General features: G+C 26.9%; 2 protein-coding genes across 5 annotated transcripts; one reads left to right on the forward strand and one right to left on the reverse strand.

Annotated features, from left to right (window-relative positions):
• Nucleotides 1–188: 188 nt before the first annotated feature.
• Nucleotides 189–3,734, forward strand: LOC127250853 (E3 ubiquitin-protein ligase MIEL1). 4 transcript variants are annotated; one of them, XM_051274306.1, is made up of 13 exons: nucleotides 189–448; nucleotides 665–735; nucleotides 1,089–1,170; nucleotides 1,243–1,299; nucleotides 1,387–1,419; nucleotides 1,496–1,573; nucleotides 1,663–1,706; nucleotides 1,791–1,831; nucleotides 2,294–2,376; nucleotides 2,455–2,546; nucleotides 2,620–2,689; nucleotides 2,782–2,823; nucleotides 3,299–3,734. In XM_051274306.1, exons 2-13 carry the CDS (start codon nucleotides 668–670, stop codon nucleotides 3,422–3,424), a joined length of 816 nt encoding a protein of 271 aa, XP_051130263.1. In that variant the 5' UTR covers nucleotides 189–448; nucleotides 665–667; the 3' UTR covers nucleotides 3,425–3,734. The 4 variants fall into 4 exon arrangements, with proteins under 4 accessions (XP_051130263.1, XP_051130254.1, XP_051130246.1 ...); XM_051274297.1 differs by having other exon boundaries at nucleotides 194–448; nucleotides 658–735; nucleotides 1,083–1,170; XM_051274289.1 differs by having other exon boundaries at nucleotides 194–448; nucleotides 1,083–1,170.
• A 1,124-nt stretch (nucleotides 3,735–4,858) lies between these two features.
• Nucleotides 4,859–8,948, reverse strand: LOC127250785 (CASP-like protein 1E2). The gene is made up of 2 exons (XM_051274209.1): nucleotides 8,569–8,948; nucleotides 4,859–5,379 (listed from the first exon to the last, which is right to left on the reverse strand). The coding sequence occupies exons 1-2, from the start codon at nucleotides 8,814–8,816 to the stop codon at nucleotides 5,043–5,045; spliced, it is 585 nt and encodes a 194-aa protein (XP_051130166.1). The 5' UTR covers nucleotides 8,817–8,948; the 3' UTR covers nucleotides 4,859–5,042.
• Nucleotides 8,949–15,377: the final 6,429 nt, after the last annotated feature.

Consider the following 15,377-nt stretch of genomic DNA (forward strand, 5'->3'; position numbering starts at 1 on the left):
GCCGAAACCCTAAGCCCAAAAACATTGTTTAGGCCCAATAGAAAGCCCAATTATATATCCCCAATTTTGTTGCTTGACGCTTCGTCGTTGAGCCCATTCCGTCGCAGTCATTTTTATCAAATTCATACAGATCTTCATTCATGGTCGGTTGCTAGTTGCTGCTCTTGGTTCGATGAATTTGTCGATTATTTAATTCATCAAATTTAGATTATCGAGGAACGTACAGGTTTCCAGCCAATGGGAGCTCTGGAATGGGACAGCAATCAAGAAAGCGCAGGTCCTGATTTTATTATTGGCTTCGATTGCAGCTGAATCGGAATTCCTTTATTTAACTGCCATGGATGAAATTAGTTAGTTAACTTTGATTCCAATCCAAGGGATCGATCGCCTTTCAGTCCTCGCATGGCGATTGGCTAAGATCTGCGGTGATCTGTCAGCCCATTCTGAGGTCTCCATCACGCTCTGCCTTATCTTCACTCCATAAACAATACTATATTATATTTATTCATGTTGGGTTACAATGATTCTCCATCTTTCCAAAAATGGCGATTTTTTTATTCAGTAGGGTGTGCCCACTCTGCTCTATGGTCCTCTCAAATTGGACCTCATCTTCTTCCGAACACAGTTTCTCTCAGTGCTTTGTTTTCACCTTTTTAGTTCTCAGGTGATGTTATTGGAAATGCTAATGGAGGACCTCTCTAACGATCGCCTTACTTTCGGGAAGATGGGTTACGGGTATTTTTCTAGGCTCCTAGTTGCAACTTTGTTTGATTTCTCGTCTCTTCATTCAGTGTTCTTCGAAATTTTTTATGAATCATTGCAAGTTCCTATAAGCAGATTCATGTTTATCCATTGATTCGTGTAGTTGCAAGTTCGTTTGATTTCGTCTCTTCATTCAGTGTTATTAGAAATTTTTTTATGAATCATTGCAAGTTCCTCAAAGCGGATTCATGTTTATCCATTGAATCGTGTAGTTGCAAGTTTGTTTCAGTTCGACTCTTCATTCAGTGTTCTTCTAAAAAATTGATGAATCATTGCAAGTTCCTATAAGCAAATTCATGTTTATCCATTGAATCGTGTAGTTGCAGGCATTACAGAAGGAGATGCAGGATTCGAACTCCATGCTGTAATGAAGTCTTCGATTGTCGCCACTGTCACAACGAATTCACGGTACTTGGATTGATTAATCGAAAAATAACTTGATCTGCTTTATTTTGGGTCTAACTTTGATAGAATTAACAGAATTTGCTGCCCAATTTTCACGATCGCCATGAATTAGTTCGGTACGATGTGAAACAAGTATGTCTCTTGCAGAAATGTTATGATCTTAGTTCAGTTTCGAATTTCCTTACGATTGAAAAAGTTTTCGATTTTACATTGACACAGGTTATCTGCTCTGTTTGCGACACCGAACAGCCTGTATGTTGATTTTGTTGCTTTAGTCCCCAAGAATTATGTGAGTCTATGTTCTTCATGTCTTCATACTGTTGTTTAGGTTGCACGAAGGTGCACAAATTGCGGCGTCAATATGGGAGAATACTTCTGTGATATCTGCAAGTTTTATGACGACGATGTAAGAACGCTTGTGAAAGATTTCGAGTTTGTTACCTTGAACATGAAGTCTTTCGGCTAATCTAATTGTGTGATTTGTACTGAATGCAGACCAGCAAAGGGCATTTTCATTGTGACGATTGTGGGATTTGCAGGTTGTCAAATACAAATAAACACGGGTTATAGAAATTTCCCGGGATTCGATTTAATGCTTTACTCTTCTTTTATTTTTCGTTCAGGACCGGTGGCCGCGAGAACTTCTTCCACTGCAAAAAATGTGGTATGAAAAATAACTCGAATTTTTGTTGTACGTTGATGCTCATGTAAAAAAACTACATGCCTTGTTGTTAGTTCCTCGGCGACTTGGAAAATAACTCAGATTCTGCAATTTGTAGAAAAACGTCAATTGTTATTAGTTCCTCGACGATTCCTGAATTAGCTTACACTTGTCATGATATTAGTGTTCTCGAATGTTTTTGTTATTCTTGATTGGATTTGGAAATTAACTCGAACTTTTGGTTATGTGTTGATGGTATTCGTGTAAGAAATGGCGTGCGTTGTTATTAGTTCCTCGACGATTCCTGAATTTGCTTACAACTGTTGTAATATTCATGTCTTCTCGAACGCTTTTGTTACTCGTGATTGAACACCTGGAACATAGCTCGAATTTTGTTATTAGTTCATCGAACGATTCTCGAATTTTCTTGCATCTACCGTAATATTAATTCGGTTAATCTTGCAGGAAGTTGTTATTCGGTTGGCTTACGCAACAACCACATGTGTGTCGAGAATTCAATGAGGCATCACTGTCCTATATGTTACGAGGTTTCATTCCAACCTTTGATAAGTTCTCTTGATTATTTCAAATAAGTATAGCAACGTGTCTGCCCGTTGTGTATGCAGTACATGTTCGATTCCCTTAAAGACACGGCTGTAATGAAATGCGGGCACACGATGCATTGCGAATGTTACAACGAGATGATAAGGCGCGAGAAGTAAGTATCCGTCTTAATTCTTACCTCCTCGACTTTTCATCCTCTATAAATGATTGATCGATTGCTTCTGCAGGTACTGCTGCCCGATATGCTCCAAGTCGACCATGGACATGTCCAGAAACTGGAAGCGAATCGACGAGGAGGTAATAACAACACAACAACATGTCCATTCATTTACACATTGTTGATCGAATCGAAATTTTCCTTAACTTGAATTATTCGCTCGTACATTCAGATCGAAGACACTATCATGCCAGACGAGTATAGATACAAGAAGGTACGCTCGATTTCAACATAAGCAGTCGTAATCGTCGATCTTTTTTCACAATTCTCTATAAATATTATTAATAAATACAAATATACAATCACATTAATATAATATATACATTATCCACTAATAAAAGGTCAATTATTTAATACAAAATATTACTGCCTTCTTCCGGCTCTTAAGGGTTTAATTTACTTTTTGCGTGTTGATATTTGAATATTAATTGTTACATCAAAACATAGTTCAAATTAAGAAAAAATTACAAAATACTTCCATTTGTGTCTTTTAATACTAATAGAAGCACATTTGTAAAAAAAAATTATACTGATATTTTTAATATTAAGTACAATGACGTAAAAGGTAAATAAGACTTTTATAGCCGGACAGAGGTAGTATTTTTTATATTACCAACACAATTTCTCGTAGCACATGTAAAAAATCAATTGACTGATTGATTGATTATTATTACATCTTCGATTCCTAGGTTTGGATCCTTTGCAACGACTGCAACGATACTACGGAAGTTTACTTCCACGTACTCGGGCAGAAGTGCAGCCATTGCCAGTCGTACAATACTCGAACAATTGCGCCTCCGGTTCTTCCTCAATGACATTTCTTACATTGATTCGAATGAATTATTTCGTTGGCGCGCCACAAAGTCGGCGCTGCCTTAAACAAGACGGGATCTTCAGGTTCTTCCATCGATGTTGTCGTCGAGGAGGTTTGTTGTTTTCTTTATAGTTTTTATTACATGCAAACAAGTTCAATTAAAAGCAGTAAGTATAGCATAAGAAACTCTAAATTCATCATCCTATTGCTATTTATGAACACATTTGTTACAGAAGCCGTGTCTTTCTGTTTACTACATTATTTGCTGTATTCATAAGTTCGTTGTCATATTTTCTGCCAGAATTTTTTTATATTTTTATTATTGTTATATATATATATATATATATATGTAAATTTATTTATTTTAGTATAAAAGTAATCGTTGGATATGTTTTTTTATAATTTCAGCAAAAGAAAAAGATTGATAAGTAAGAATGGATCTTTGATAAGTAATTGATATAAGCTGCAATTGATATAATTTCATTACCTCTAATCGACGTAATTCTTTTTAATATTTTTACAACTATTTCATATTGTGTGACAAAAATATTTAAAATTATAAATATTAAACCAATACATTCCAAATTTAAAGTCAAGATAATTAATGTAATAACCAATAATTGAATTCAGACAAGTAAAGCAGCTGTGACAGAGTACATCCCCTTGACTTTATATAATTGAAGGGCCCTTCCACCATATATGCTTTTGTTCTTGTTTCAATATATTTATTTATTTTTTTAATTTAGAATATTTAAAATGATTTAATTCTTTTTATATCCAATTTATTTTCTTTTACTTTTTAAATATAATTTATATTAAAAAATTAAACCGAAGGGCCAATATACATAGGATTTGTTCACATGACATTTTTAAGTGGAATAATTCATAGTAAATATTAGTAAAAATTTGATATATACACTTAATACAATAAATATAATATATATTTTATCAACTCAAAATATGAAGTATTTTTATATTACTCAAACATAATGGGCCACCTAAACACAATGAAGTAAAGGGTTTAGATTGAAATGTTTTCGGGCTAGGTTTAAAAGAGAAATGGACTTGAACCATTAAAACTAATAAGTATCATATTCAAAATATACATTTCATTCAAAAATGAAAAACAAAATTAAATCCTAAACATCCCAAACCATCAAATACTAACAAAAATGTTAACAATGCCTTTTTTGAAAATAATATAATCTTTCTGTCCTTACTGTAAGGTGGTGACATTTACCTTTTCCCTCGTTATACTTAACATTAAAAATATTCTTATATTTGTATAATTTTTTTGTTTGATATAATTATCTTTCTATTAATATTATAAGACATTAATTAAACTATTTTTGTAATTTTTTCTTAATTTAAACTATATTTTAATATAATAATTAATATTAAAAAATCAATACTTAAAAAATAAATGAGACCTTAAAACAATCGAAGGTAGTATTAATAATGCATCAATCAAGCATTTGGTCCTTACAACACTAAAACAAAACATAATCCGACACACAAAGCACAAAGATTCCAATCCACAAAATATCATTACATAGCAAGAATTAAGAACCACTTTGGTAACACTTAGAATAATTTTCTCACACAACCCCCAATTAATTCTAGTGTTTCTTGTGGAGGTTTAAAGTTGCAAGAACCACCAGCAGCAAGAACAGCAGCGCCGCCGCGCCGGAGATCCCGAACGCCGCCGCCGCCTGGTGGCAAAACTTGTCAAATTTATCGCATACTTTGCCCCACATCGTGTGCGAGTTCCCGTTGTATCCCAATACGCCAATTGCCACTCCGGCGCCGATCCCCGAAAAAAGAAGCGCCACCATCATCAAGTCGGCTATTAAGACCGTTAGGGCAATGGCCTTGTTCTCGCCCTGGTATGCCAGGGCGAGGATTAACGATACCCCCGCGTGAGCGCATGCAATAGAATTTGCGATGACGAAAAATCTATGAAAAAATATATATATATATATAAAATTAATGATGATGATGATAATAATTTTGATTGTTTGAGAACTTTCGGAGAATTATGTTTTTTTTTAACTTAATTAAATTGGGATAATAATAAAATATATCATGTACAAATATTAAGGTTTTGTTTAGTTTTAATTTGAGATTAAAGTTTTAATTTGAATTCTGGATTATATAATATTTTAATATAATACGATGTAAATTACGAGTATAATTAGTAAGTAATTACGAAGAATATTAATAAAAATAATTATAATTTAAGATTAATATAACTAAATAGTTTAATTAATATTAATGTAACTAAATATATAATCATATTTCAAAAAAAATAACAAATTATATGGGACCAGACGAAAATAAAAAATAGAGACAAATTATATAGAAAAAAAAAAAGTACTTCCTCCGTCCCAATACAATAGTCCTATTTAGTATTTTTGTCCGTCCCAAAACAATAGTTTTATTTCATAAATAATCATGTTACTATAAAAGTATCCTTACTTTTTCATTATTATTACACAATTGCCACTACTTTTTACGCTAATACACTTACAATGGCAAAAAATATTTTACTCATACATTTTACCTACTATCAATATAATATTAATATTCTTTAAATTCCGTATCCAATACAATCAAACCTACCTATAGTTTTGGAACGGAATGAGTATATTGTAAATTGAGTTCCGTGGTTCAAATCAATGCATTTAATAATAAAAAGAAAAGATGTCTAACAAGACATGGAATATAATACAAAATAAAATTCATTACATTATATAAATTTATATAATACAATAGATTATTGATTTTAGCATAATAATTTTTTTTATACAAAACAATATTATATTGTCCTATATAAAAGTATGTGAACACTATTTTGATTATATATATATATATGATTTGAATTTGAAATGTTAACAAAAACCACCCTAAAATGTAAGAATGAATTTGAATTGGACATAAATCCGCATAATATATTGAGATTCTTTTTACATTGAAATATAACAGAAAAAAGATGGAGGCTCGTTCCCAGGGAAATTTATACCAATATCCTTAATTTACAAAAGAAGTGTGTATAAATTTGCTGGACAAAATATTACACAATTTTTATTTTTTTTTAGAAAAGAAGAAGCTAAACACAGGATTACTTTAAAATAAAAAATTCCAAAAGTCTAAGCCCTTAATTAATCTAATTTATTTAATTAATTAATTATGAGTAGTGATTGATGCGATTTTTTAATATAAAATAAATTTATAATATAATATAAAAAATAATTATTTGATATGATAAATTTTTTTAAAAAAATAGAGAATTTAAACAGTAAAACACAATCGAAATATCTCTGCATGTTAATGGCAGACAAGGCTGACAGTCAGTCAGACACGATACATATCGAAAATGGTTATTTTAGTATAATTTAGTACTACTAGTCTACTGAACACGACAAGTCGCTGCTGTCACGCTCAATCTTATTCAATACCCCACATTATTTGACTGCTTTCCTGCTAAATTATTTCATAGTGCAATTTGTTATTGTTTGCTGTGTAATTCAAATTAAATTTATAATAGACAGTTTGTTTGTTAATTTTTTTTAATTTTTTTATACAATTTTAATATATATTTTATTATTTTTTCTATTTTGTCTGCTTTATTATTTATTATTATTTATTTTAATTATATTTTAAATTTTATATTTTTTAAAATTTTAATTAAATTATTTATTTAATTTTAATTTTAATTTATAATTATTTTTACTAATAAAATTATTAATTATATTTTAGCTAAATTATCATATATATATATATATATATATAACAATAGATTCAAAATATATGAGACAAACAAGTATAAAATTTATATTATCCACATGATACATCATATAATTTTTTTTTAAAAAATCAATATTATTTATTTAATATAATTTTTAATTAATGATATAATATTATTTTCGTTATAAAATATTTATAAAAAAAATTATTTAAATAAAATTTTAAAGCAATCATTTATTTTAAATTAATTTTAAATTACAATTAACCAAAATCTTCAATTTGTAATATTCTTAATAAAATATTTTCTTAAATAATATATTAAATTAAACTTTTTTATAGTAAGGGTGTGTTTGTGAACTGTTTGAATTTTGAGTTGGAACTTGAATAGTAAAAATTTTGAATTTGAATAATTATTTGATGTAATATAAATAGGTGTTGATGTGATGTTTTGAATGTAAAATTAAGTTTTAATATAATATAAAAAATAAAAAATAGATGTTTGATTTGATATATTTGAAAAGAAAAATTTGAATGAATAGTAGATTTAAAATCCAATCCCCAAACCAACACAGCCTAAAAAGAAAATAGATTTCAATGTGGTTTTAGAAATAGTAAAATATTAAGAATTTAATAACTATGAATCTATGATAATACTCCTCCTGTTTCAATCCAATTTATACTTATAATTTTTAAACTAAATTAAAAAATATTAATATTTTAATAAAATATTAAATTTATCTCCGTATTTAAAGATACGCATGACATTTTTCCAAAACCTAAAAATAATCTGAAATGACAAACAAGTTGCACTCTGAATTTCCACAATATTTAATATTATCCGCTGATAATCCACGTTCCAAAACTATATATATTTACGTATTTTAGAGATAAAAAAAAATAACATTATATGTTTAATGTAATACTCCGTACACCTTTTTATTTGAAATAAAATATACTAAATCAAAAATATATTTAACATATATAAATTAATTTAATTAATTATAACTTATAAAATTGTGTAATCATCTAAAACTCACTCAAAAAAATTCATTTATTTTTATCTCTATTCTTAAAAAATATTTTTATCTACACTAAAACTCCACATATTTATAAAATTAAATTATGCTAATTATAAATAAATATTACATATTACAATTATTTTTTATTGTTATATATTAAATTTATTTTAAAATTATTAATATTTATTAATTATATAAAAAATAATAATATAATAATAATAATAAACAAACATCCAAACAGAAAAAGCACCAATTAATTATTTGATTTCGTTTCAGGAAAAAAAAAATGTAAAAAAAAAAAAAAAAACGATAGATGATTTCTGCACGTATAGAAGTTACGTAAATTAACGTGCGTGTGCGTGTGCGTGTTTTTACTTACACGAAGGCGGAGAGGTAGCTAGTCTTAGCGGCGACGGGAACGCTGAGCGGCGGCAGTGCGGCGGCGACGGGGACCTGAACCACGACGGTTTCCTTATCGACGGCGAGGACGACGGCGGCGGCGAGGCTGAGAGCCAGCGCGAAGAATCTCAGTATGACGTCCCATCCCCTCATCTTCCGCTTGTTCGCCACCGCCACCGCCTTCCCACTGCCGCTCTCCATTCCAGATTCCTTGTACTCTGCCTCCATAATTGCTTCCTCTGCCTCTCAATTGCTCCGATTTGTTAACCGAAAGCGATTAGGGCAAAAATGTTGAGTGAGATTTGCACTTGTGTGGAAATTGTGAAATCAGGAAGAAGGCAATTCTAGGCCAGTCAGTTACCAGCACACACATATATATATATATAGATACAGACTTTAAAATGTACTTCCTTCCCAAATCCACGTATTCGATAATATTTTTTATTTTTATTTGTGCACATATTTTATAATTCCTCGGTGTCCACTTAAAATTTTCATTTTTAGCTTTAATTAGTAAATAATTAAAAAATATATTAGTAAAAAAATTATAAATATAAATTAAAATTAAAATAATTAAATAATTTAATTAAAATAAAAAAAATTATAAATTATAAATTTTAAAATGTAATTAAAAAGTATAATTATATTTAAAAAAATAATAAATTAAATGAAACGGAAGAAATAATATTTTTAAAATATTTATTAATTGATATTTATTAAATACTTTAAAATTGATAAATTTACTTAAAATATAAACAAATTATCTATTTTTAAGGACTACAAAAATATAGATCATATACTATAAGATGGAGAGAGTATAATTATTTATTTGATTTAATATCCAAAGAAAGTTAAATAATTTTTTTTTGAAATGAGAGAGAAATTTAATTTTTAATATTAAGATTTTGAGTTTTTATTTGTTTTTAAATATGTATTTTATATTATTTTTCATAAAAACAAGTGTTTGATTCGTGTTTCAACAGAAAAATATTTTTTTTTTCGATTAAAATGTATACATTTTTTTATAGTAAATTTAAAAATAAAATATTTTATTAAGTAATATAAATGTGTAATATAATATTGATATTTTTGTTTTCATAAGTACTAAAAAACAAATATTTATTTTTTTAAAAAAATATAATATTAAAATTTCTTGTAAAAACATTAGTATTTCTCCTCATAAAATATTAAATTTAAAATATCATTTAAATTAAGATTCAAAAGCAAACACACCCCTAAATGTTTGGAATTCAATATTGGCTTACTTGAATAAGAATCCCAACAAGAATTCTTTGGTAAATGTTTTGTTCGTGAGGATGAAGACAAAATGGTGAAAAAGAGAATTTTATTTCAAATTGTTTTCAAGAATAATTATGATTTTATTATTGACTAAAGAAGAAAAAGTAGATAAATTTATGCCACATTAGAATTTATAAACGATCTAGTAAAATCTTTAAAAATAAATTTATTTCCCATTAAATTGAATGTACATGCCCCGACGCCTCAGGTCACTTGCCACACATAATTCGTCTAACTTTATCGTCAGCTCTGATTTGCAGGGTATTAAGTTCGGCCTAAAATTTACCCAGTACGCAATTTCGGATAGGGACTGTCATCCAAAAAATAGACATGTCTTACTCAAACATGTTTTCAAATTCATACAATTTATTATTATTATTATTATTATTATTATGTGGTTGGAGTACACTTAAGTTGAAATCATATTCTTAATTTATTTAATTTTATGTCGATCATTTCTCCAAATTTTTAACACAAGTCATACTTATATCTCTTGTTGGATACTAATGACTGTCTCACCTAAAAGCTCGAACTGTTAGGGAAACCAAGCCATTAGTTATATATTCGCAAACGGGAGTCCCCAACACGCCCTCTCGGATGCAAGTGGAGGTATGCGAAACTTGCACATGCATATGTGCACAAATGGGGACGGTGGGACTCGAACTCGAGACCTAACCTAAGCTCTGATACCATATTCCGCTCGTTCTTCCTTAGTTTTGACCGGGTATTCTGACGCTGATTGGGCGGGAGATCCCTTTGATCGCCGCTCGACCACCGGGTTTTGCTTCTTCCTTGGCGACTCGCTTATTTCGTGGCGCAGCAAAAAACAGACGGTTGTCTCTCGGTCCAGCGTAGAGTCCGAATATAGAGCCATTGCCGATACCGCTGCCGAGCTTCTATGGCTTCGCTGGCTGCTGGCTGATCTTGGAGTGCCTCAGCCCTCTGCCACTATTATCCATTGCGACAGTCAGAGCGCCATGAAGATTTCGACGAATGATGTCTTCCACGAGTGTACGAAGCACATTGAGATCGACTGTCACCTTGTACGTCATCACGTTGCTCATGGAAGCATCTCCTTGTCTCCCATTTTCTCTGCTGATCAGACGGCCGATGGATTCACCAAACCTCACCTTCCCGGCCGTTTTCAGTCATTTTTGAGCAAACTCAAGTTGGGTTCCACCGTTCCAACTTGAGTTTAAGGGGGTGTTGATATATATATTGTATATATTTATATATATATCCTACATAATATATCTCTTGTATAAATATAATATTGTACTCTAATTGTTAATTAATGAAAATAGAGTTTATTCCATTAATAGTAACATTTTTTTATAAATAAAAAATATATATATTTATATAGTTTAAATCGCCTACTATGTATAAATCAATTAATTATGTGTATATTTTTTATATTATATCAAATTTTGGATGTGTTTGTTTTGTAAAATAGTTTGAGGGGATATTTTATTTTTATTTTTTTATGTATATATTGCGTAAAAATTACGTAGGTAATATAAAAATAATAAATATTAATTTTTTGAGAAAAAGCATATTTGTTTGTTTTTTTTTTTTTTCACAAAAGAACACACCATTAATTTTTCACAATCATATTAAATAATTTTCAATCCAATATTAATTTTACAATATTTAAAAACATTACAATTATTTTAATCAAATATGTTATACAATAACTAATATACAACTAAAACAACATTTTATTACTCAACAATAAAATCTAACTTCCAATCAGACCTCTCAAACTTATAATGAAGTGCTTTTACCTTCTTTCTTTTTTTCCAAATGTATTCCCATTTTATTGATTCTTTCTTCTTCTTCTCTTCTTCTTTTCTTTCTTTTTTTTTTTTTTTTTTAAAATAATAAAAAAATCTGCATTATATCCAAATATTAATCTTATGGATTGAAAATCTTGATACTTTATTCATTCCATTTATAAATACAAACAATAATAATAATAACAACAACACTTAGTCAAATATTTATTGAAAGTGATAATTTAAGTGTTGAAATCTTTTATTACAAATCATTGAAGTGTAGAAACTTTAAATTTTACGTATCTGGAATAATTATGACATATTAATGAGTGGTGTAATTCAACCCGACATAACTTAAATTCCATTAATTGATAATAATAATAATAATATATTATGTATTTCAAAAAATGGATCATATATAAAATTTATTGTTATATATATATTAACAAAATAAATATTGATTAAAAAAAAATCACAAACGACCAATGGGCAGGGCCCCATTTATATGGAATTTTTTTGAAATTTTTATATTTTGAAAATTTGAACAAAAAATAAAAAATAAATATTTAGTTCGATGTTTTATAAAAAAATAAATAATAATATATAGTACCATTGAGTAAAAGTTAATTATATAAAGGAAATCCACATGTTTCAAAACTCAAATATCGGCTCTTTAGTAAGTAACGAATACACACCGTGCGATTAATTTTAAATTTAATGGTCCAGATGATTGGAATAAAATAATAACAGGAGTATTGCTCAGCAAATTCATTCATTCGTGGTCAGCACATTTCATTGAGCAGCTCAACATTTTATTTATTTAAAGATATTTATACACTATGGTGTGTTTGTTTGGGAAATTAGATTTTAAATTCACTGTTCATTTTATTTTTTCTCCAAAAAATATAAAATTAAATATTTATTTTTTTATTTTTTATATTATATTAAAAATTAATTTTACATTCAAAATATCACATCAAACACCTATTTATATCCATCATACAATTGTTCAAATTCAAAATTTTTACTATTTCAAATTCCAACTCAAAATCCAAACCGCCGAACAATTATCATCAGCATATCTGAAACTTGCTCAAAAGATTTATTTATAATTATATAATTAATGTTTCATATGAATTTACTGACAAAAACAAACAGCTGGGATATCCATTATTATATGAAGTATGAATAATACAAAGGTAAGGTCTATTTAGTTGGTTATATTATTATTATTTCAAATAAAAAATTAAGATGTAGTAATATTTTATAGGATAAAATAATACATTTTTTTTTTTTTTTTTATAAATAATTGTTGGTTTTATAGCGAAAATATTAAAAACAATTGCTAAGTTGACAACTTTTTGTTCACTTTGAATTTTTTATACATATATTTTTATATTAATATAGAAAATCTTGTTGATAACATAAAAAAATAATATAGTAATTAAAAGAAATTAAATAATACTACAAGTAAACAAACATATATATGATTGCCAGTTAACGCATTGATAACTTAGCGTTGAAATTGAAGATTTGTTTACTCGTATTTTTTATTTTTTAAATCTTTTATCTTTGCTTCAAATAATATTAAAATGTTATTTTAAATATTATTTAAAATATTATATTTCATTCGTCCCATAATTAAGTATTCATTTATTTTTTACATGTTGATATTTGAATATTGATTATTATATCAAAATATATTATAAATTAAAAAAAAATGACAAAACACTATTAGTGTAATAAGATTTGAGAAAGTATTTAACTTTTGTTTTTTGAGAAATAAATATGAAAATACAAACAGGAAAATAATAATGCAAGTAGGTTGACAGTTTGATAGTTGAGTTTTTGGTTTTAAAAAATAAATTTATTTGTCTTGAAAATTAATTTTAATACTAAATAAAATAAAATAAATATTTAATAATATATTTTAAAGAAAAATTAAATTACACACCTATAAGCAAAGGGAACCTACACGTGTCGAAAAATACTTATACTTTATTCTGTGTATAATTAATTAAACATTTTTATTTATTTTATTCTCTCTGTTATTAATAATACAATATTTTATTTTTTATTTTATTATCTCTATAATAATTAATACTTAATATGCAATAAATGGAGGCACGTCTATCACATGGTGGTGCATGGATCTCCGCAAGATAATCCGCTGCATATACATCAAAGCAATTCCCAAGATAATCTTAAATAATTACAAATTAATTATATTCAACGCATTAATTTTATAATTTGTAACTACTTATTTATTTATATTTTAGTTTGCAAACTAAGTTTGACACAAAATCTAAGGCTTCAGGATTTGAACTTATGACTATAAAGTTGCATTTTTTAAGATTATGTTTAGCGGTAGATAAGAGTTTTGAAGTTTATTACTTCATTCGTTCCGGCTAATTTGTCTCATTTATATTAGAAACGAAATTTTAGTTATTGTGTAATTAGTGAATAATTATAAAGTATACTAGTAAAAATAATTATGATTTAATAAAAATAATTTTATATTGAGATTAAGATTATTAAATAATTTATATAAAATTTATAATTTATAATTTATGAATTTAATATAATTAAAGTGTATAATTGTATTTTCAAAAAAGGAAATGATAAATTATGTGAGACGAACAAAAATAAAAATAATAAACAAATTAAGTGAAAGGAAAAAAATATTATTTTTTAATTAGATATTTAATAATATTATATAGCATTTTTTAAATTTTAATATTGATAAATGGTATCAAAAGTTCAAAAAATGGCTTTAAGGACATGACCCCAACATATGAAAGTATCTTGGAGAAAAGAATATATTCATTTTTAAAAGACTAATATTTTATTGATCGATGAAAATATTTATAATAATTTTGATATGTTTGTATTTTAAAATTATGTATAAATTAATTATATATGCAATAATATATTTTTAATTCATATAAAAGTTGAAAATATATTTGTATTAATACTTTTTTTTTAATATTAATATTTATGATTTTAAATATCTATTAATTATTTTGGATTAATTTGTTTAGCATGTTAGTTTGAGGATTTTATAAAACTATTTCAAAAGAATAGAGATAATAATGTAATAAAAGATTATACTCATTTAAAAATTATGCCGAGACAATGATTTGTTTGTCCAATAAAATTTTTCTAACAGGATTTCCAATAAAAGATATATTCTTATATTATATTTTTCACAAAAATATATATATTTATATTATTATATTTTTTTTTATAAAATATTATATTAAAATATGATTTAAATAAAAATTTAAATTAATATCTCATTTTAAATTAGTGTCAAACTACAGCTAAATCAACTGTAGACAAGGGTGTAATATTGTGCCTTTCATGTCTACTATTTTAAAGATTTGAATTGAATTTTAAATTTAAATATAATAGTAACAGTTTGAATTGAAATTATATATAATGTAAGAAGAGATTAGTTATCATTTTGAATACAAATGATATGTATTTGACATTTGTTAATACATTAAATAAATAATAAGTATTTAATTTAATAATTCAACAATTATTTCATTAATAATAAAAAATCAAAATCACACCTTCAAGTCTTTTGGGCCTTGGGCTTCAATTTTACACAAACCTTCAAATTACATAAGTTGTTAACTGAATATTTTTTATTTTTCCATAAAATAGTTTGTTATTACAAAATATTATATTAAATATTTATTTATATAAT

Source organism: Andrographis paniculata, unplaced genomic scaffold (genome assembly GCF_009805555.1).
Source record: "Andrographis paniculata isolate CXL003 unplaced genomic scaffold, ASM980555v1 Contig11END, whole genome shotgun sequence".
Classification (NCBI taxonomy): Eukaryota; Viridiplantae; Streptophyta; class Magnoliopsida; order Lamiales; family Acanthaceae; genus Andrographis; species Andrographis paniculata.